The following is a 21758-nucleotide window of genomic DNA, read 5'->3' as shown; positions in this document are numbered from 1 at the left end:
GGACACTACATAATGATCAAGGGATGAATCCAAGAAGGAGATATAACAATTATAAATATATATGCACCCAACATAGGAGCACCTCAATACATAAGGCAACTGCTACCAACTATAAAGGAGGAAATCGACAGTAACACAATGATAGTGGGGGGCTGTAAACCTCACTTACACCAATGGACAGATCATCCAAACAGAATATTAATAAGGAAACACAAGCTTTAAATGACATAATAGACCAGATAGATTTAATTGATATTTATAGGACATTCCATCCAAAAACAGCAGATTACACCTTCTTCTTAAGTGCAAATGGAATATTCTCCAGGATAGATCACATCTTGGGTCACAAATCAAGCCACAGTAAATTTAAGAAAATTGAAATCATATCAAGCATGTTTTCTGCCCACAACGCTATGAGATTAGAAGTGAATTACAAGGAAAAAACGTAAAAAACACAAATGCATAGAGGCTAAACAATACGTTACCAAATAACAAAGAGGTCACTGAAAAAATCAAAGAGGAAATCAAAAAATACCTAGAGACAAATGACAATGAAAACACGATGATCCAAAACCTATGGTATGCAGCAAAAGCAGTTCTAAGAGGGAAGTTTATAGCTATAAAAGCCTACCTCAAGAAACAAGAAAAATCTCAAATAAACAATTTAACCTTACACCTAAAGGAACTAAAGAAAGAAGAACAAACAAAACCCACAGTTAGCAGAAGGAAAGAAAGCATAAAGATCACAGCAGAAATAAATGAAATAGAAACAAAGAAAACAATAGCAAAGATCAATAAAACTAAAAGCTGGTTCTTTGAGGAGATAAACAAAAGTGATAAACCATTAGCCAGACTCATCAAGAAAAAGAGGGAGAGGACTCAAATCAATAAAATTAGAAATGAAAAAGGAGAAGTAACAACAGACACCACAGAAATAAAAAGCATCCTAAGAGACTACTACAAGTAACTCTAGCCACTAAAATGGACAATCTGGAAGAAATGGACAAATTCTTAGAAAGGTATAACCTTCCAAGACTGAACTAGGAAGAAATAGAAAATAATATGAACAGACCAATCACAAGTAATGAAAATGAAACTGTGATTAAACATCTTCCAACAAACAAAAGTCCAGGACCAGATAGCTTCAGAGGTGAATTCTATCAAACATTTAGAGAAGAGCTAACACCTATCCTTATCAAACTCTTCCAAGAATTTGCAGAGGAAGGAACACTCTGAAACTCATTCTATGAGGCTATTATCACCCTGAAATCAAAACCAGACAAAGATACTACAAAAAAAAAAATTACAGACCAATATCATTGATGAATATAGATGCAAAAATCCTCAGCAAAATACTAGCAAACAGAATCCAACAACACACTAAAAGGATCATACACCATGATCAAGTGGGATTTATCCCAAAGATGCAAGGATTCTTCAATATATGCAAATCAATCAATGTGATACACCATATTAACAAATTGAAGAATAAAAATCATATGATCATCTCAATAGATGCAGAAAAAGCTTTTGACAAAATTCAACACCGATTTATGATAAAAACTCTCTAGAAAGTGGGCATAGAGGGAACCTACCTCAACATAATAAAGGCCATATATGACAAACGCAAAGCAAACACCATTCTCAATGGTGAAAAACTGAAAGCATTTCCTCTAAGACCAGGAACAAGAAAAGGATGTCCACTCTCACCACTATTATTAAACATAGTTTTGGAAGTCCTAGCCATGGCAATCAGAGAAAAAAAGAAATAAAAGGAATATGAATAGGAAATGAAGAAGTGAAACTGTCACTGTTTGCAGATGAAGTGATACTATACATAGAGAATCCTAAAGATGCCACCAGAAATCTACTAGAGCTAATCAATGAATTTGGTAAAGCTGCAGGATATAAAATTAATGCACAGAAATCTCTTGCATTCCTATATACTAATGATGAAAAATCTGAAAGAGAAATTAAGGAAACACTGCCATTTACCTTTGCAACAAAAAGAAAATACCTAGGAATAAACCTACCTAGGGAGACAAGAGACCTGTATGCAGAAAACTATAAGACACTGATGAAAGAAATTACAGATGATACCAACAGATGGAGAGATATACCATGTTCTTGAATTGGAAGAATCAGTATTGTGAAAATGACTATACTACCCAAAGCAATCTACAGATTCAATGCAATCCCTATCAAATTACCAATTGCATTTTTTACAGAGTTAGAACAAAAAATCTTAAAATTTGTATGGAGACACAAAAGACTCTGAATAGCGAAAGCTGTCTTGAGGGAGAAATACAGAGCTGGAGGAATCAGACTCCCTGACTTCAAAGCTACAGTAATCAAGACAATATGGTACTGGCACAAAAACAGAAATATAGATCAATGGAACAAGATAGAAAGCCCAGAGATAAACCCATGCACCTATCGTCAACTAATCTATGACAAAGGAGGCAAGGATACACAATGGAGAAAAGATAGTCTCTTCAGTAAGTGGTGCTGGGAAAACTGGACAGCTACATGTAAAAGAATGAAATTAGAACACTCCCTAACACCATACACAAAAATAAACTCAAAATGGATTAGAGAGCTAAATGTAAGACCGGACACTATAAAACGCTTAGAGGAAAACATAGGAAGAACACTCTTTGACATAAATCACAGCAAGATATTTTTAAAACCACCTCCTAGAGTAATGGAAATAAAAACAAAGATAAACAAATGGAACAGCGACTGCGCAGGTGCAAGTGGAGAGCCTTGGGCTTGGCGCAGGAGCACACGTGGCTCTGTGGCTCGTCAGTCTTACTCAGGGTTTTGGTCCCATCACTCCAGTGAATGGCTCTTCTCAACATCACCACTGGGATGTGGCACTCCTGCTGCTGATGGAGTTGGAAAATTCCGTAAGGCAAGGCCCAGTGACATTTCATATGGCGTAGGAGGAAAAACCTTGGACAGGCAATGGACTGAAAGAACAAGACTACGGAAGCACCCAGCTCCAAAAGTCCCAGCCTGCCACTATAGAATGGCCATGTGGATAAAAGGCTATTGGCGCTGCAGCCAGGAGTCACTGCTATGACTCTTAGGTGGGAGAGGCAACTTCAGGACACTGGTCCACAAGAGACCTCCCAGCTCCATGTAATATCAAACGGAGAAAATCTCCCAGAGACCTCCATCTCAACACCAACACCCAGCTTCACTCAATGACCAGCAACCTACAGTGCTGGACACCCTATGCCAAACAACTAGCAAAACAGGAACACAACCCCACCCATTAGCAGAGAGGCTGCCTAAAATCATAATAAGGCTACAGACACCCCAAAATACACCACCAGACGTGGACCTGCCCACACCAGAAAGACAAGATCCAGCCTCATCCACCAGAACACAGGCACTAGTCCCCTCCACCAGGAAGCCTACACAACCCACTGAACCAACTTTAGCCACTGGGGATATACACCAAAAAAAATGAGAACTACGAACCTGCAGCCTGCAAAAAGGAGACCCCAAACACAGTTAGTTAAGCAAAATAAGAAGACAGAAAAACACACAGCAGATGAAGGAGCAAGATAAAAACCCACCAGACCTAACAAATGAAGAGGAAATAGGCAGTCTACCTGAAAAAGAATTCAGAATAATGATAGTAAAGATGATCCAAGATCTTGGAAATACAATAGAGAATATGCAAGAAACATTTAACAAGGACCTAGAAGAACTAAAGAAGAAACAAGCAATGATGAACAACACAACAAATGAAATTATAAAGACTCTAGATGGGATCAATAGCAGAATAATTGAGGCAGAAGAATGGATAAGTGACCTGGAAGATAAAATAATGGAAATAACTACTGCAGAGCAGAATAAAGAAAAAAGAATGAAAAGAACTGAGGACAGTCTCAGAGACCTCTGGGACAACATTAAAAGCACCAACATTTGAATTATAGGGGTTCCAGAAAAAGAAGAGAAAAAGAAAGGGACTGAGAAAATATTTGAAGAGATTATAGTTGAAAACTTCCCTAATATGGGAAAGGAAATAATTAATCAAGTCCAAGAAGTACAGAGAGTCCCATACAGGATAAATCCAAGGAGAAATACGCCAAGACACATATTAATCACACTGTCAAAAATTAAATACAAAGAAAACATATTAAAAGCAGCAAGGGAAAAACAACAAATAACACACAAGGGAATCCCCATAAGGTTAACAGCTGAACTTTCAGCAGAAACTCTGCAAGCCAGAACTGACTGGCAGGACATATTTAAAGTGAAGAAGGAGAAAAACCTGCAACCAAGATTATTCTACCCACCAAAGATCTCATTCAGATGTGATGGACAAATTAAAACCTTTACAGACAAGCAAAAGCTGAGAGAGTTCACCACCACCAAACCAGCTTTACAACAAATGCTAAAGGAACTTCTCTAGGCAAGAAACACAAGAGAAGGAAAAGACCTACAATAACAAACCCAAAACAATTAAGAAAATGGGAATAGGAACATACATATCGATAATTACCTTAAATGTAAATGGACTAAATGCTCTCACCAAAAGATACAGATTGGCTGAATGGATACAAAAACAAGACCCATATATATACTGTCTACAAGAGACCCACTTCAGACCTAGAGACACATACACACTTAATGTAAGGGGATGGAAAAAGATATTCCATGCAAATGGAAACCAAAAGAAAGCTGGAGTAGCAATTCTCATATCAGACAAAATACACTTTAAAATAAAGACTATTACAAGAGACAAAGAAGGACACTACATAATGATCAAGGGATTGATCCAAGAAGAAGATATAACAATTGTAAATATTTATGCATCCAACATAGGAGCACCTCAATACATAAGGCAAATACTAACAGCCATAAAAGGGGAAATCGACAGTAACACATTCATAGTAGGGGACTTAACAACCCACTTTCACCAGTGGACAGATCATCCAAAACGAAAATAAATAAGGAAACATAAGCTTTAAATGATACATTAAACAAGATGGACTTAATTGATATTTATAGGACACTCCATCCAAAAACAACAGAATACACATTTTTCTCAAGTGCTCCTGGAACATTCTCCAGGATAGATCATATCTTGGGTCACAAATCAAGCCTTGGTAAATTTAAGAAAATTGAAATTGTATCAAGTATCTTTTCAGACCACAGCGCTATGAAACTAGATATCAATTACAGGAAAATTACAGGCTAAACAATACACTACTTAATAACGAAGTGACCACTGAAGAAATAAAAGAGGAAATTAAAAAATACCTAGAAACAAATGCCAATGGAGACACCATGACCCAAAACCTATGGGATGCAGCAAAAGCAGTTCTAAGAGGGAAGTTTATAGCAATACAAGCCCACCTTAAGAAGCAGGAAACATCTCGAATAAACAACCTAACCTTGCACCTAAAGCAATTAGAGAAAGAAGAACAAAAAAACCCCAAAGTTAGCAGAAGGAAAGAAATCATAAAAATCAGATCAGAAATAAATGAAAAAGAAATGAAGGAAAGAATGGCAAAGATCAATAAAACTAAAAGATGGTTCTTTGAGAAGATAAACAAAATAGATAAACCATTAGCCAGACTCATCAAAACAAAAGGGAGAAGACTCAAATCAATAGAATTGGAAATGAAAAAAGAGAAGTAACAACTGACACTGCAGAAATAAAAAAGATCATGAGAGATTATTACAAGCAACTCTATGCCAATAAAATGGACAACCTGGAAGAAATGGACAAATTTTTAGAAATGCACAATCTGCCAAGACTGAAACAGGAAGAAATAGAAAATATAAACAGACCAATCACAAGCACTGAAATTGAAACTGTGATTAAAAATCTTCCAACAAACAAAATCCCAGGACCAGATGGCTTCACGGGCGAATTCTATCAAACATTTAGAGAAGAGCTAACACCTATCCTTCTCAAGCTCTTCCAAAATATAGCAGAGGGAGGAACACTCCCAAACTCATTCTATGAGGCCACCAACACCTTGATACCAAAACCAGACAAGGATGTCACAAAGAAAGAAAACTACAGGCCAATATCACTGATGAACACAGATGCAAAAATCCTCAGCAAAATACTAGCAAACAGAATCCAACAGCACATTAAAAGGACCATACACCATGATCAAGTGGAGTTTATTCCAGGAATGCAAGGATTCTTCAATATACACAAATCTATCAATGTGATAAACCATATTAACAAACTGAAGGAGAAAAACCATATGATCATCTCAATAGATGCACAGAAAGCCTTTGACAAAATTCAACACCCATTTATGATAAAAACTCTTCAGAAAGTAGGCATAGAAGGAACTTTCCTCAACATAATAAAGGCCATATATGAGAAGCCCACAGCCAACATCATCCTCAATGGTAAAAAACTGAAAGCATTTCCACTAAGATCAGGAACAAGACAAGGTTGCCCACTCTCACCACTCTTATTCAACATAGTTTTGGAAGTGTTAGCCACAGCAATCAGAGAAGAAAAGGAAATAAAAGGTATCCAAATCGGAAAAGAAGTAAAGCTGTCACTGTTTGCAGATGACATGATACTATACATAGAGAATCCTAAAGATGCAACCGGAAAACTACTAGAGCTAATCAATGAATTTGGTAAAGTAGCAGGATACAAAATTACGGCACAGAAATCTCTGGCAGTCCTATACACTAATGATGAAAAATCTGAAAGTGAAATCAAGAAAACACTCCCATTTCCCATTGCAACAAAAAGAATAAAATATCTACGAATAAACCTACCTAAGGAGACAAAAGACCTGTATGCAGAAAATTATAAGACACTGATGAAAGAAATTAAAGATGATACAAATAGATGGAGAGATATACCATGGTCTTGGATTGGAAAAATCAACATTGTGAAAATGACTCTACTACCCAAAGCAACCTACAGATTCAATGCAATCCCTATCAAAACACCACTGGCATTTTTCACAGAACTAGAACAAAAAATTTCACAATTTGTATGGAAACACAAAAGACCCCGAATAGCCAAAGCAATCTTGAGAACGAAAAACGGAGCTGGAGGAATCAGGCTCCCTGACTTCAGACTATACTACAAAGCTACAGTAATCAAGACAGTATGGTACTGGCACTAAAACAGAAAGATAGATCAATGCAACAGGATAGAAAGCCCAGAGATAAACCCAAACACATATGGTCACCTTATCTTTGATAAAGGAGGCAGGAATGTACAGTGGAGAAAGGACAACCTCTTCGATAAGTGGTCCTGGGAAAACTGGACAGGTACATGTAAAAGTATGAGATTAGATCACTCTCTAACACCATACACAAAAATAAGCTCAAAATGGATTAAAGACATAAATGTGACGCCAGAAACTATCAAACTCTTAGAGGAAAACATAGGCAGAACACTCTATGACATAAATCACAGCAAGATCCTTTTTGACCCACCTCCTAGAGAACTGGAAATAAAAACAAAAATAAACAAATGGGACTTAATGAAACTTCAAAGCTTTTGTACAGCAAAGGAAACCATAAACAAGACCAAAAGACAACCCTCAGAATGAGAGAAAATATTTTCAAATGAAGCAACTGACAAAGGATTAATCTGCAAAATTTAAAAGCAGCTCATGCAGCTCAATAACAAAAAAATAAACAACCCAATCCAAAAATGGGCAGAAGACCTAAATAGACATTTCTCCAAAGAAGATATACAGATTGCCAACAAACACATGAAAGAATGCTCAACATCATTAATCATTAGAGAAATGCACATCAAAACTGCAATGAGATATCATCTCACACCAGTCAGAATGGCCATCATCAAAAAATCTAGAAACAATAAATGCTGGAGAGGGTGTGGAGAAAAGGGAACACTCTTGCACTGTTGGTGGGAATGCAAGTTGATACAGCCACTATTGAAAACAGTATGGAGGTTCCTTAAAAAGCTATAAACAGAACTACCATATGACCCAGCAATCCCACTACTGGGCATATACCCTGAGAAAACCATAATTCAAAAAGAGTCATGTACCAAAATGTTCATTGCAGCTCTATTTACAATAGCCCAGAGATGGAAACAACCTAACTGTCCATCATCGGATGAATGGATAAAGAAGATGTGGCACATATATACAATGGAATATTACTCAGCCATAAAAAGAAACGAAATTGAGTTATTTGTAATGAGGCGGATGGACCTAGAGTCTGTCATACAGAGTGAAGTAAGTCAGAAAGAGAAAGACATATACCGTATGCTAACACATATATATGGAATTTAAGAAAAAAAAATGTCATGAAGAACCTAGGGGTAAGACAGGAATAAAGACACAGACCTACTGGAGAATGGACTTGAGGATATGGGGAGGGGGAAGGTTGAGCTGTGACAGGGCGAGAGAGAGGCATGGACATATATACACTACCAAACGTAAAATAGATAGCTAGTGGGAAGCAGCTGCATGGCACAGGGAGATTGGCTCCATGCTTTGTGACCGCCTGGAGGGGTGGCAGAGGGAGGGTGGGAGGGAGGGAGATGCAAGAGGCAAGAGATATGGGAACATATGTATATGTATAACTGGTTCACTTTGTTATAAAGCAGAAATTCACACACCATTGTAAAGCAATTATTTTTCAATAAAGATGTAAAAAAACTAATAAAAAAATAAACAAATGGGACCTAATGAAACCTAAAAGCTTTTGCACAGCAAAGGAAACCATGAACAAGATGAAAAGACTACCCTCAGAGTGGGAGAAAATATTTGCAAACAAATCAGCAGACAAAGGATTAATCTCCAAAATATATAAACAGCTCATGCAGCTCAATATTAAAAAAAAAAAAGACCCAATCAAAAAATGGGAAGAAGGCCTAAATAGACATTTCTCCAAAGAAGACATACAGATGGCCAAGGAGCACATGAAAAGCTGTGCTAATTGTTAGAGAAATGCAAATCAAAACTACAGTGAGGTATCACCTCACACCAGTTAGAATGGGCATCATCAGAAAACCTAAAAACAGCAATTGCTGGAGAGGGTGTGGAGAAAAGGGAACCTTCTTGCACTGTTGGTGGGAATGTAAATTGATGCAGCCACTATGGAGAACAGTATGGAGGTTCCTTAAAAAACTAAAAATAGAATTACCATCTGACCCAGCAATCCCACCACTGGGCATATACCCAGAGAAAACCATAATTCAAAAAGACACATGCACCCCAATGTTCATTGCAGCACTATTTACAATAGTCAGAACACGGAAGCAACCTAAATGCCCATTGACAGACGAATGGATAAAGAAGATGTGGTACATATATACAATGGAATATTACTGGGCCATAAAAAGGAACGAAATTGGGTCATTTGTTGAGATGTGGATGGATCTAGAGACTGTCATACAAAGTGAAGTCAGAAAGAGAAAAGAAATATCGTATATTAACGCATATATGTGGAACCTAGAAAAATGGTACAGATGAACCAATTTGCAGGGCAGAAATTGAGACACAGATGTACAGAACAAATGTATGCACACCAAGGGGGGAAAGCAGCGGGGGGTGGGGGGGTGGCGGGATGAACTGGCGGATTGGGATTGACATTTATATACTGATGTGCATAAAGTTGATGACTAATCAGAACCTGGTGTATAAAAAATATTACATATATATAATTATATATATATATATATATATACATATGTGTATATATGTACATATATATACATATGTACATATGTATATATATGTACATATATATATATATATATATATATATATAGTAAGAAAAATAAAAAAGACTACAAAACATCTGTTAGGCTCCTTACAATTCTAGGTATGTATGAACTGCATAATGAAACTGAAAAGTCTTTCTTAAGATTTAAATTTTCTATCTTTGAAAAATCAAATTAATAGTTATCAAATAATCACTATTGGTAAATGATGGAGGAGAAACTATATTTTATTCTGAAATAATGTTGATGGTTTTATAATTGGCTAATATTATCATGTACATATGTTATTCTCTAAAACTTACCCAGATCACTTGATTTCTTCTGAAGCTCGATGGTAAGTACTTTCAATTGATCTTCACTTCTTTCCAATCTTGTAAAATATATTAGTTCATAATGTAAAATATTCTTTTAGTCAGAATTCATCTAGTAACTAAAACTGGTGCAATTTAGCAACAGTATATCTTATCATAGATTCACTCATTCAATTATTACACATTTCTTGACAACCTACTTTGTGTCAGATAGTGTAACATTTCAAAACAAGATATTACTATTATACATACATAGTTGTATATTAATTACATCTACATAAAACCTCAAACTTATTGTCATGATTTATCTCTTAGCTATTGATGATAATCAAATTAATGCATCCTAGAACTTTGAAAGAGATTGAGTACATAACTACTATTATACTGAATTCTGCCTTAGGAACAATATATGAGAATTACCCAATTCACTTAACTCCACTGGCTTTCCATTTCCTCATCTATAAAACTGAAGTAATTGGAACAGATGACATCCAAAGTCACTTAAAATTTGAAAATCACCTGGATAGGTCAATCAAGAATATACAAGATTAGCTGAGCTAGAATATCTAGTTTTCCTTCCTTCACTATACACAAGCAGTAGAGAAGAAACTCTACTAGGCCCAGGTCATGACTTCAGAGAGAAGCTTATTCCTCTCTTTCATCTTCCAGACTTAATTAACCCTTATACTAACAGGACAAAAATAATTACCTAGGCCTCATAACACAACTTCATATAAACATTTCCTTAATACAAAGTAGTGGAAAACAGATGAAGTTTTTAACTCAAGTTTTAGAAAAACTATTTAGATGAAATGCACATGAATATTTTATATATATCTAACCATATTCATTAATCCATTGATTTATTAAAAATGTTTGAGTACCTACTCTGTACCAGGCTAGTTGTTAAATTTATAAATCACAAAGAAGGTTACAGACCCCAGTAAAAACAAACCAACAACCTAGGAAGTTATTTCTATTTAATAACCCACAGTTAATTAAATATGTGATATCACTGCATCAGCCCTTATGAGCTTGTCTATATTGCTTAACTCTATGAAAAGCATGCATGGGAACTATCCTAGAGAATACCTGCTATCTTTTTCTGGGATACCTGCCTACCCAATACAAACTCTTAAAATGTGTTCCCACTTTATATATAAAAAAGAGACTTGGTTATAGTTGTTATAGGAATTACAAGTCAATTGTCAATGAATAGAAAATGGCACTGAATATTAGAAGTAAATTGCTTTTATTCAGCTAAATAAGAAGTATTTTTACCTTTGCTGTTCTGTTGTCAATAATTCTTTCAAGTTGCAGGTAGTAGTTTTAAGTTCAGTAACCACAAATGAATGGGCAGCTTTAGCTTCATTAAGTTCTTCCATTTGCGCTTCTTTTTCTCCAGTGAGCTGATATATTTTTTTTGTTGCTATTTGTAAATCTTCCTCTAAAGCCTTTTGAGTACTCTAAATGAAATAAAGTACAAAAAAACCCCCTATGAACCAAGGGCCTTAAGAAAAAAGGCTGAATTCATCTGCTTTCTGTAATTCACTGCCTCTCCCTCCCTCTCTCCTTTTCTTTCACCCCTCCTCTACTCCACCCTGGCCAATCTGGAGTGCCACACCCACTACTCTTATTTCAATTCACCATTCCTCCAAAGCCCACCTATACTCCCAATCCCTCCATGGAGTCTTCCTAACCAATCCAGCCCATAATGTTCTTTCAATTCTTAGAAATATTGTAGAATTTTTGCCTGAATCATGTTGGTACCTAGCATAGTCTTGTATTTGTTATACTTTTGATGTGTTTTTATCAAATGTCTCTAAACTATAAGCATTTGTAGACAGAGATTGTATCTTCTCTGTTTGAAGCTTCAGGTCCTTGTACATAGTATTAGCATTCAGTAAATATTTGTTGACTGATGGTGTGAGAATTATCACACACTAATCAGTTTTTAAATCATACCACACTTATTTGCAAAGACATTTTAATATCTTCTAGTTCTGATGTCAAATGATCCTTCTTCTCATTTGATTCTTTTAAGCTTTCATTCTGTAATTCTAAAAAAGAAAGTTACAGATAGGTAATACTTAATAAAAAATACATATCAAGAAAACAAGTTATTTGTAACAATTACTTTTTCCTCTATTACATACTCCAAAATGAGAGAGAATTATGCATATACAGATGCACTGATATCATCACCTTTTACTGACCTTTCAAGATTGTTATTGCCCAAGGACTCAAAGGTGAATATATAGGGACATTTTGTGCTACATTTTTTAATACTAGCTAAGCATTAGAAACAACCTAAATATCCAAAAGGAGACATTAAATTATGGTGATACAATGGTATATCATGTAGCCAGCCACTGTAAATGATGATATAGATGTTTATTTATTTATTACTAATTTTAATATTCATAAAAATCATGGAATAAAAAGGGCAACTTAAAAACAGTATTTATATAAATAGTACATGTGAAAGGAAAGAATACACATAAAAATCTCAAAAGTAATTTGTCTCCTAATGGTGAAATTATTCATGATATTCATTATTCCCTATCTTGATTTTTATATTTTTCTAAATAATTGCATTTACTTATTTAAATATTATGAAAAAAAGCTACTGACTCCACTTCATAGCTAAATATTTACTAAATCCTAAGTGCCAGGTGCTAGTTTATATGCTTTACACATATGCAGTCACTTTTCAACCTCATAAAAAACACTAAGGGAAAACTGTTCATACCCTTCTCTGGGTTCAAATTATTCTATTTCCTTTTACTAGCTACCTACACTTGGGCATGATACTTAACCAATCTCTCTCTACTTTTCCCACACGTAAAATGATAGTTATTCATATCTTGAAGAGTTCCTGTTAGGATTACACACGATAATGCAACTTAAAACATTTAACCACAGTGTTTTCTAGCATATAGTCAACAAATGTTAAATACTATTATGATGATGGTAATGATGGTATAGTGTATACCGAAACTGGACCTTAAAATTCAAGGTATTTACAGTACAACTGGGCAGGCAGACAAATAATCAAAGATAAGTGCTGATGGGTAGTCACTAGAAATTCTGGGGATATATCAATACATAGAGGGGACACCAAAGCTTAATAGGACCAGTAACGGTTAGAGGTAAGGGGAGACAGACATAGAGAGGGAAAGTTCCAGAAAATGACAGCTGGGTTGAAACATTTGAAAGCCAGTAACAATTAACAAGAGTAATGGGAGTTGGGAGAAAATCACAAGAGATGTGAAAGAGCATATACAAAGGCAAAAATGGAAGAGACAGGATGACACATTCTGCAATCTAAAGGAAATATATTTCAATAGCATGAAACTTAAAGTACGAGGGAGAAATCACAGCAGATATGATTGGAAAAATAATGACAAAATCATAACAGGATTCATATAACTTGCTCAGAGGTGTACGCTTCCTAAGTCATGAAAAACAATGAAGGATGTTAAACAACAGAATAATGTTCCAGGTTTATATATTTTTTTAATTCCAATCTCAAAATCTGTGTAGAAATGAAGGGGCTAGTGCTCCAACTCTCAGAAAGAAATAGGAAAAGTAGATCTGGAGAGGGGGCAATGATAACTAAAGATTGTCTATTATCATACTATTTATAATGGTCTGTCAATAAGTGTCTCCTCTGAGAAACCATAATCACGAACTAGTACTTAGGCATGTGTGGGAACAGAATATATGCTGCTTGAATATCCTAAAAAGCTCCAAGCCAAAACTTAGTTTGAAGTTCCCCTAAGTTCCCCCAGGATTCCAGAAGCTGCAAATGTAAATTTCCTCTGTAAAAATATACTTCCAGTTCAGGTCTTAAAGAATTTCCACAGCTGAAATTACATGACCTCACAATCAAAAATCACAAGAGTAAACAAAGCACTATGAGCAAAGTCAGTAGAATGAACAAAAGACAGACTTTGACCTGACTGTAAGATTTTAGATGTTAGAATTACTGGCTGTAGAATTTAAAAAATAAGTATTATATCATTTTTAAAAACTAAAAGAAGGAACTTCCCTGTCAGTCCAGTGGTTAAGACTCCATGCTTCCAATGCAGGGGGCACAGGTTTGATCCCTGGTCGGGGAACTAAGATCCCACATGCCGTGCGGTGCAGACAAAAATTTTAAAAACACAAAAATACTAAAACAAATAAGGGGACTTCCCTGGTGGCGCAGTGGTTGAGAGTTCGCCTGCCGATGCAGGGGACACGGGTTTGTGCCCCAGTCCGGGAAGATCCCACATGCATGGAGCGGCTGGGCCTGTGAGCCATGGCCACTGAGCCTGCACGTCTGGAGCCTGTGCTCCACAACGGGAGAGGCCACAACAGTGAGAGGCCCGCGAACCGCAAAAATAAATAAAAAAATAATAAATAAATAAATAAATAAAATAAAAAATAAAAGAAATAAGGAAGATGTCCTAAAACTATCTAGAAATGACATATAAAATTGAAACTGACAATTTCACTGGGGTAATAGTGAGGTATGTCATTCAAACAAACATTCCTCTAAAAAGGAATAAAAATTCAGGATCAAATATTAAGAACATTAAAATCACTAAACTCCCAACGAAATAATAAGAAATTACCAGGCACAAAGTGAAGGGAAAATAGAAACTTAGAGAAGTAAGATAAGTACAAAACCTGCTTTTGCCTCAGGGGAATTTGCAGGTCCTGGCAAAGCTGGACTTTTGATTTGAAATTATGATGAAATGAGAAAAAGAAATATGAAAATCCAAAGACTATATAAGGTAAGAAGCCCAAGAATTAAACCTTTGTACAATAAGCTAGAACAATCATTATATGTGGAGGGAGCAAAAGTAAACAAACCCTCAAGCAAATCTACAGCACAGGTTCACATCACCTGAGTGGTCCAGTTAATCCCAAGCCATGAAACGGACTTAAGGTGGGTAGAGCCACCATGCACATGGTAAAAGTAAATAGGAATCTTCCAAAGAGGAAGTTAAATTACTTACATACTAGGCAAGGCTTACAATACTTACAAATTTTTTCAAGAAAAATAATAAACATGTAGTCAAAGACAACAAGGCACCCAATAAAACAAGGCTAAATAAATAAAACAAAATCTGGACTAAAATATATCAGAAACAAAAGACAGTATGAGGCCCACAAACATTTAAGATAAAGAATTATCAGAAAGAAACTATAAAATAGCTATTCTTAGTATATTTAAAGAATAAAAACCTTGAAAATAATAAGAAACAGAAAATTACATAAAGTAGAATAGCAGATTTGAAAAATAAGTAAGAATAACATCTTAAACATCTTAATAACTGAAAATAAAATTGGAAGAGTTCATAGTGGGTGAGAAACAAATGAAGAGAGAATTAGTGAATGACAAGATAGGTGAAAAGAAATCGTCAAGAATAAGGCACAGGGCTTCCCTGGTGGCGCAGTGGTTGAGAATCTGCCTGCCAATGCATGGGACACGGGTTCGAGCCCTGGTCTGGGAAGATCCCACATGCTGTGCAACTGAGCCCATGTGCCACAGCTACTGAGCCTGCATTCTAGAGCCCGCGAGCCACAACTACCGAGCCCATGTGTCTAGAGCCTGTGCTCTACAACAGGGGAGGCCACCGTAGTGAGAAGCCCGCCCACTGCAGCAGAGTGGCCCCCGCTCGCCGCAGCTGGAGAGGGCCCGCGCCCAGCAATGAAGACCCAACGCAGCCAAAAATAAATAAATAAAATTAATAAATTTATAAAAAAAAAAAAAAAAAGAATAAGGCACAGAAAAGCAAAACTGTGAAAAGATGGAAAAGAAATTAAGAGTCACAGAAGATAGAGAAAATTAACATGATTTTTATTCAAAGTTCCAGAATGAGAGGAAACAGAGAATAGAGCAAATATAATGTTTGAAGGAAAGCAATAATAAAGGACATTAACTTACAGATTCAAGAAGCTGTAAAATAAGATTAAGCATATATCTTAACATATCATACTGAAAATGCTAAAATATCAAAGGCAAAGAAAATCTAAAAAGCCACAATAGAGGGAGAAGATAACTTATATTCAAAGGTTCAACAGTTAGGTTGAAAAATGACACAAAGGAAGCCAAAAGAAAGCAAGATGCTACCTTCAGTGTTCTCAAACATATAGTTTTAACATATAGTGTGCCAACTAGAAATACATATCAAACAAAAAAATCCTTTCCAGATGAGAATGGATAAACAAACGTTCAGACAAAATCATCACAAGAATATGCTCACTAAAGCATATTCTAAGTATTACTCTTCAAGGTAGAAAGAATATGATCCAAACAAAAGATCTGAGAATTAAGAGGAGGGATCAAAATCAAGATGGCAGAGTAGGAGGACACAAAACTCACCTCCCCACGAGGAACACATCAAAAATACATTTATACGTGGAACAATTCTCACTGAAAACTAACTGAAGAATGTCAGAAAAACTCTTGTACATCCAAGGCTGTAAGAAAGATCCACATGGAATCCAGTAGAAAGGAAAGAGAAGCAATCAGATCGGGACCTGTGCCCCTGTGAAGAGACACGGAAGAGGAGGGGAATCCTCCTTGGGGAGAGAGCAGTTCAAACCACGTATTGGGCACCTCAGCTCTCAGGTCCAAAAGTGGGAAGACAAGTCCCCTAAGCTGGTTAGAAAACCAGTGAGACTAACAAGGGGGCTGTAAGAAACCTAAACTCAACTTGTGAAGAACTGCAACACTTGCTTACTCCTGAAACAAGGCAGAGAAAGCAAACTGAAACTGCACTGTACTCTGTCCCATTTCCCACAACTTCCACAGTGTGCTACCCAGCCTGAGCCAAGTGCCTGCTCAGGCTTTGCTTGCTTTGCCCGCAACTCCAACACTACTTAAAGGGCTGCTGTGGCTGACCCGAGTGCTCAATTGTGAGGGACCATGCCAGCCCAAACACAAAACAGCATCTGAATAGGGAGGGGCATCCATTATCAGCACTTAAAGCAACAGTACATCAGAAGTGGTCCCAGGCTCTGACTACAGCTGACACCACCACAGCCCGCACCCAGACCCACACAGAGCACCCACACCAGCCCTGCCTACTCTGCAGTCCAACTCCAAACTAGGGTGAGGGTTGCAAAGGCATTTTAGTCCCATCTGAATGGGGCAGGGACAGCTATTAATGGTGCTTACAGATGCAGCACTTAAGCAGTCCAGACTCTGACTGTGACCAGGGATGCCACAGACCATACCCAGACCCACGCCGAGCACTTGCACTGGCCCCTCTTGCTCCAGCACTGCTCTGCATGGGGTAAGGGTGCCAGTGCTGGGAGGGAAGAGCACACACTTAGAAGGAACAAAGACAGATCAGACCAAACCCTTAGGTTTTCTCCTTGAGCAACGTGAGACCTGACCCTGCCCCCAATAGGGTGGTGTTGGCCACTTAGAAAAGAAACACCAGCTCACAACTGGCTCTGGCTCTAGTCCCTCCATCTCCAGCCCAACCTCTTACCAAGGTGATAGCTGCCAGCACATGCTGGGAAAAAACACGACTCACATCAGATCCCACTCTCCCACCACAGCCAATGGGCACACTCAGACTCTCCCATACAAGAATACCCCTTCAGGACCTCAATGGGTAACTTTTTCACCTAATTTCATCAAAACAGAGAAAGTTAAGCAAAATGAGAAGACAGATGAATTTCTTTCAATCAACAGAACAGGAGAAAAACCCTAAAAACAACTGATGAAACTAATAAATAATTTACCAAATAAAGAGTTTAAACCATTAGTAATAAGAATGCTACCTGAATTAGAGAAAAGAACAGATGAACACAGTGAGAATTTTAACAAGAAACAAGAAAATATAAAAAAGAAACAGTAAGAACTGAATAATACAATAATTAAATGAAAAACACACTACAGGGAATTAACAAGTGACTAAGTGATATAGAAGAATGCATAAACGATCTGAAAGATAGAAAAATGTAAATCGCCCAATCAGCAAAGATATTTTCCAGCAAAAATGCCAAAAAAGTCCTAAAAATAACATTAATCAAACAATATGTAAAATTGAATAAAATAACACAAAAATAATAATAAAAGTAGATTCATAACCAGGGATAAAAAGTTAATATTAGAAAATTAGGTTTAACATTAGAAAATAATCACTAATAAATTAAAGGGAAAAAAACATATGACAATCTCAATATATGCCAAAAAAAAGCACATTTGATAAGTCAATATCCATTATAAAACTCTTTGACAGTAATTCTCTTCCAGAAAGCAGGGATGCAATAATAAATAATTGCATTCCCCATAATTAGCTTTGTGCCTGACACAGAATAGAAAGGAGGTTAATAAAAGTTGAACAGATGAAAGAATGAGTAATTGTTTGAAAGAGGTAATATACATCCAAAAGAACGTTTCCAACTGCCTTCCAACTGCATTATACATGGAATGTAGGACAATGTGCAGCTTCCATTCAAAAGATTAGCAGAGGAAGTAGAGACCTCAAATTTGTTAAAGCCAGAAGGTAAAGAAAACCTTCATTAATAGGTTTTGAGGGAAAAAAATTTTATATGCTACATAAGAAGAGCAAGGGTTTCAAAGACAAAGTTTGGAAAGTAGAGGAACAATAGGAGGTTAAGACAGGGAGAAAAGCCAACGTTGATAAGAGAATGAAAAAAGGTAATGGGTTTTAACCAAGGATGACTGATATGTGGCCTCATGAAAAAACCCAAACCCTCTCCAAACAGCATCCTATTTCAAAGTATAGTACTCTTAATACACAGAAAGAAAATAATCAAAATTTTCTCCCCTTAAATTTATTTCTTAAATCTCTGATCACTGATACTCTTTAGCAGGCAACAAGTATTGGCAAGAGACAAAAATTAGGTAATAGCAAGAAAATATTAAAAATAAAAATTAGCTGATCATAATTCATTTAAATGGATAGTTCCAGGCAGAATGAAGTAGTCTGTAACAGAACAACTCTCATGCTGAAAATAACTAGAAAACACGAAACAAACCAAAACAGAAAGGACAAAAGAGGCTAAGATTCCTAAGAAAACTCCTGATAACTGAACTGACAAAGTGCAGCTGACATCTGCTGATTCTGGGTATGAGCAAGAGGTCTAAATGCTGCCTTGGTCCCAGCAGAGGGCCACTGCCAGGGGATAAAAAAAAGAGCATAGTTTTATTGGGTCTCAAAGAGCTGAAGAAACAAAACTGAAGACTCAAAAACCTCATAAACTTGACTATTTCCCTTCATTCAGCTCAGCCTCTAATTGCATTATAATAATTAGCCCACCACACTCCCAATTTCTCCCTAGCAAACAGAAGACAATATCTCGAGCCTCTAACTTTTCTTATAACAATGTATGGAATTCAATCAAAAAATTACTGGGCACACCAAAAGATAAGGACAAATCACTAAAAAGTAAGACTGTAAAGGAATAGAAAGTAGAATGGGCTGAGGGGAGGAAGGAAGGGGAGTTACTGGTTAATGGGTACAGAGTTTCAGTTTTGCAACATGAAAAGAGTTGCAAGAGTTCTGGAGATAAATACTAGTGATGACTACATAACAATGTGAATGTATCTACACCACTGAGCTGTACACTTAAAAATGATTAAGATGGTAAGTTTTATGTTATATGTATTTTATCACATTTTAAAAAGAAACAGACCAACAGGTAAGCCAGATATTGAAATAAAAAGAAAATAGCTATAAAATATCAATGATTAATATATTCAAAAAGGATGAAATGTCATTTTTAAAAGAGGAGCATTAACCAGAGAATTGGAATCTTAAGAAAAATAATTGAATGGAAATTTAGAAGGAAAAAATATGATTAAAGTTAAGAATTCAGTAAATGAGTTTAAAACCAAATTAGACACCACAAAAGGCAGGGTTAGGTAACAGGTCAATAGAAGATCTCTAAGTTGAAACAAAAAGAAAAACAAATGGAAGATACATACATATGGGAAACAATGAAAAGTAACTTAAATGAATATATTTCAGTGGTTATGAGTCTGCAGAATCACATTGTATTAGTTATTTATTACCAGTAAGTTGTTTCCAGTTTATATAAGATTAAACATTCATTCATCCTAACACGTATTAAACTCCTATTATATATACATAGCAATATGCTGGGCACTAGAGTGACAAAGATATTTAGTGAGACACAGTACCTTCCCTCAAGACACTCATGGTCACAGGAGACACACAAGTAATGCTTAAGCCACTCTTAACAATAAGGAGTTCACTAGAATTTAGCCAGTAGATTTGGAGAGGAGGTAGGAGGTTCATTTTGGACAGAGTAAGTAGCCAAAAGCATGATGGTGAGATAGGAAGAACATAAAAGGTAAGGAAGTTAAACAATTTCAGTATATCTGGAGTATAGGATATAGTAGTGACAGTAAGGTGAAATGAGCAGGCATAGGTTAGCAGGAACTAGATAATTATTTGCCACATTTTTAAGAGAAAGGTGAAAAATGTCACAAGACCTCTATGATGTTCTGAAAGGGACATAGTATTTCACAAAGTGTATGCCTTTCAAGTGCCTTACTAGTTGAACAAGTTTGAAAAATACTCAATAATAATATAGTCTAAACATTACATGACACTAAAGATCCTTCATAATCTGATCCAAACATTTTTTTTTCCAGTCTCATTTACCTGAGTTCTTTAAGATACAGACACACCAATCAGTGTTTCAAATATACCCTAATTTTCACACTTTCATGACTTGCACAAGCCATTTCTTCTGCCTACACTCCCTCCTCCAATTCATTGTCTAGTGAACTTTTAATCATCTAAGATTTAGTTTAACTAACAATTTTTTCTAAATGTCTTGCTCCAAGAATAATTAATAATTCCCTCCATAGTGCTCCCAGAGTATTCATTTATTTATAAGATGTTTGAGTGCCTAATATATGCCAGGCACTTGGAATGCATCAATGAACAAAAAAAGACAAAGATCCTTGTTTTCATGGAGCACCTTATTGAAACTCTGAAGAAGGTGACAGTATGAAAAGGGATAAGAGGAGCACATATACTTTGAAAAATCTTCTTTAGTGACTAATATTCCCTCCTCCAACTGTTCCAACCTAGGTGGAAAATTACAGCATTAGAAAGCATTACAAAAAAATTGTAATGAAAGCTAAATTTAAAACATAACAAGAGGAATACATAAGACATTCTTATATTTTCTTATATAAATTCTTACTTGTCTTTTCCTCTAATTGATTAACTTTATCTCTGGACTCCTCTAGCAGAAATGTTAACTCTTTCATTTTCTTTTCTTTCTCAGTACTTTGGATCAATAGCAGTGATACCTAAAATGAAATATTTAAATACTACATTATAGATATGAAAAATTAAATATGACACCTTAGCATTTATCATTATCTGTGATTATTTTATGTACTTGCTTATATGCTTTTCAGCTGTCTGTGCCTGGCATTTAGTTATGTGCCTGTACGATAAACATTTATTGGATGAAGGAATGAACAAACTAATGCAATATACCCAATATTACAGTATGCATTTTAAGTTATCACTTAGAAGATTATATATTGAAATCTACTCGTTCATTTATTCCATAAATATTATTGAGCACCTAATCTGTTCCAGAAACCATAATACGCACTGAATATACAGAGATGATGGAACGCACCTTCAAGAAACTCACAGCCTAGACCAGGATACAAACAACTATACTTGAATATTATTAGTAATAAG

General features: G+C 36.0%; 1 protein-coding gene across 2 annotated transcripts in view; it reads right to left on the bottom strand.

The window, feature by feature from the left end:
* SYCP1 (synaptonemal complex protein 1) overlaps positions 1 to 21758 on the bottom strand; it is a 152242-nt gene that overhangs the window by 102521 nt on the left and 27963 nt on the right. For both annotated transcript variants that reach the window (XM_032644498.1, XM_032644507.1), the window contains exons 11-14: positions 21244 to 21352; positions 11992 to 12086; positions 11308 to 11492; positions 10018 to 10085 (exon numbers count right to left, since the gene is read on the bottom strand). In XM_032644498.1, coding sequence (XP_032500389.1) covers positions 10018 to 10085; positions 11308 to 11492; positions 11992 to 12086; positions 21244 to 21352 — 457 coding nt within the window. The remainder of the gene's footprint in view (positions 1 to 10017; positions 10086 to 11307; positions 11493 to 11991; positions 12087 to 21243; positions 21353 to 21758) is intronic.

Source organism: Phocoena sinus, chromosome 1 (genome assembly GCF_008692025.1).
Source record: "Phocoena sinus isolate mPhoSin1 chromosome 1, mPhoSin1.pri, whole genome shotgun sequence".
NCBI classification, from domain to species: domain Eukaryota; kingdom Metazoa; phylum Chordata; class Mammalia; order Artiodactyla; family Phocoenidae; genus Phocoena; species Phocoena sinus.
This window is presented reverse-complemented; position numbering and strand designations above follow the sequence as displayed.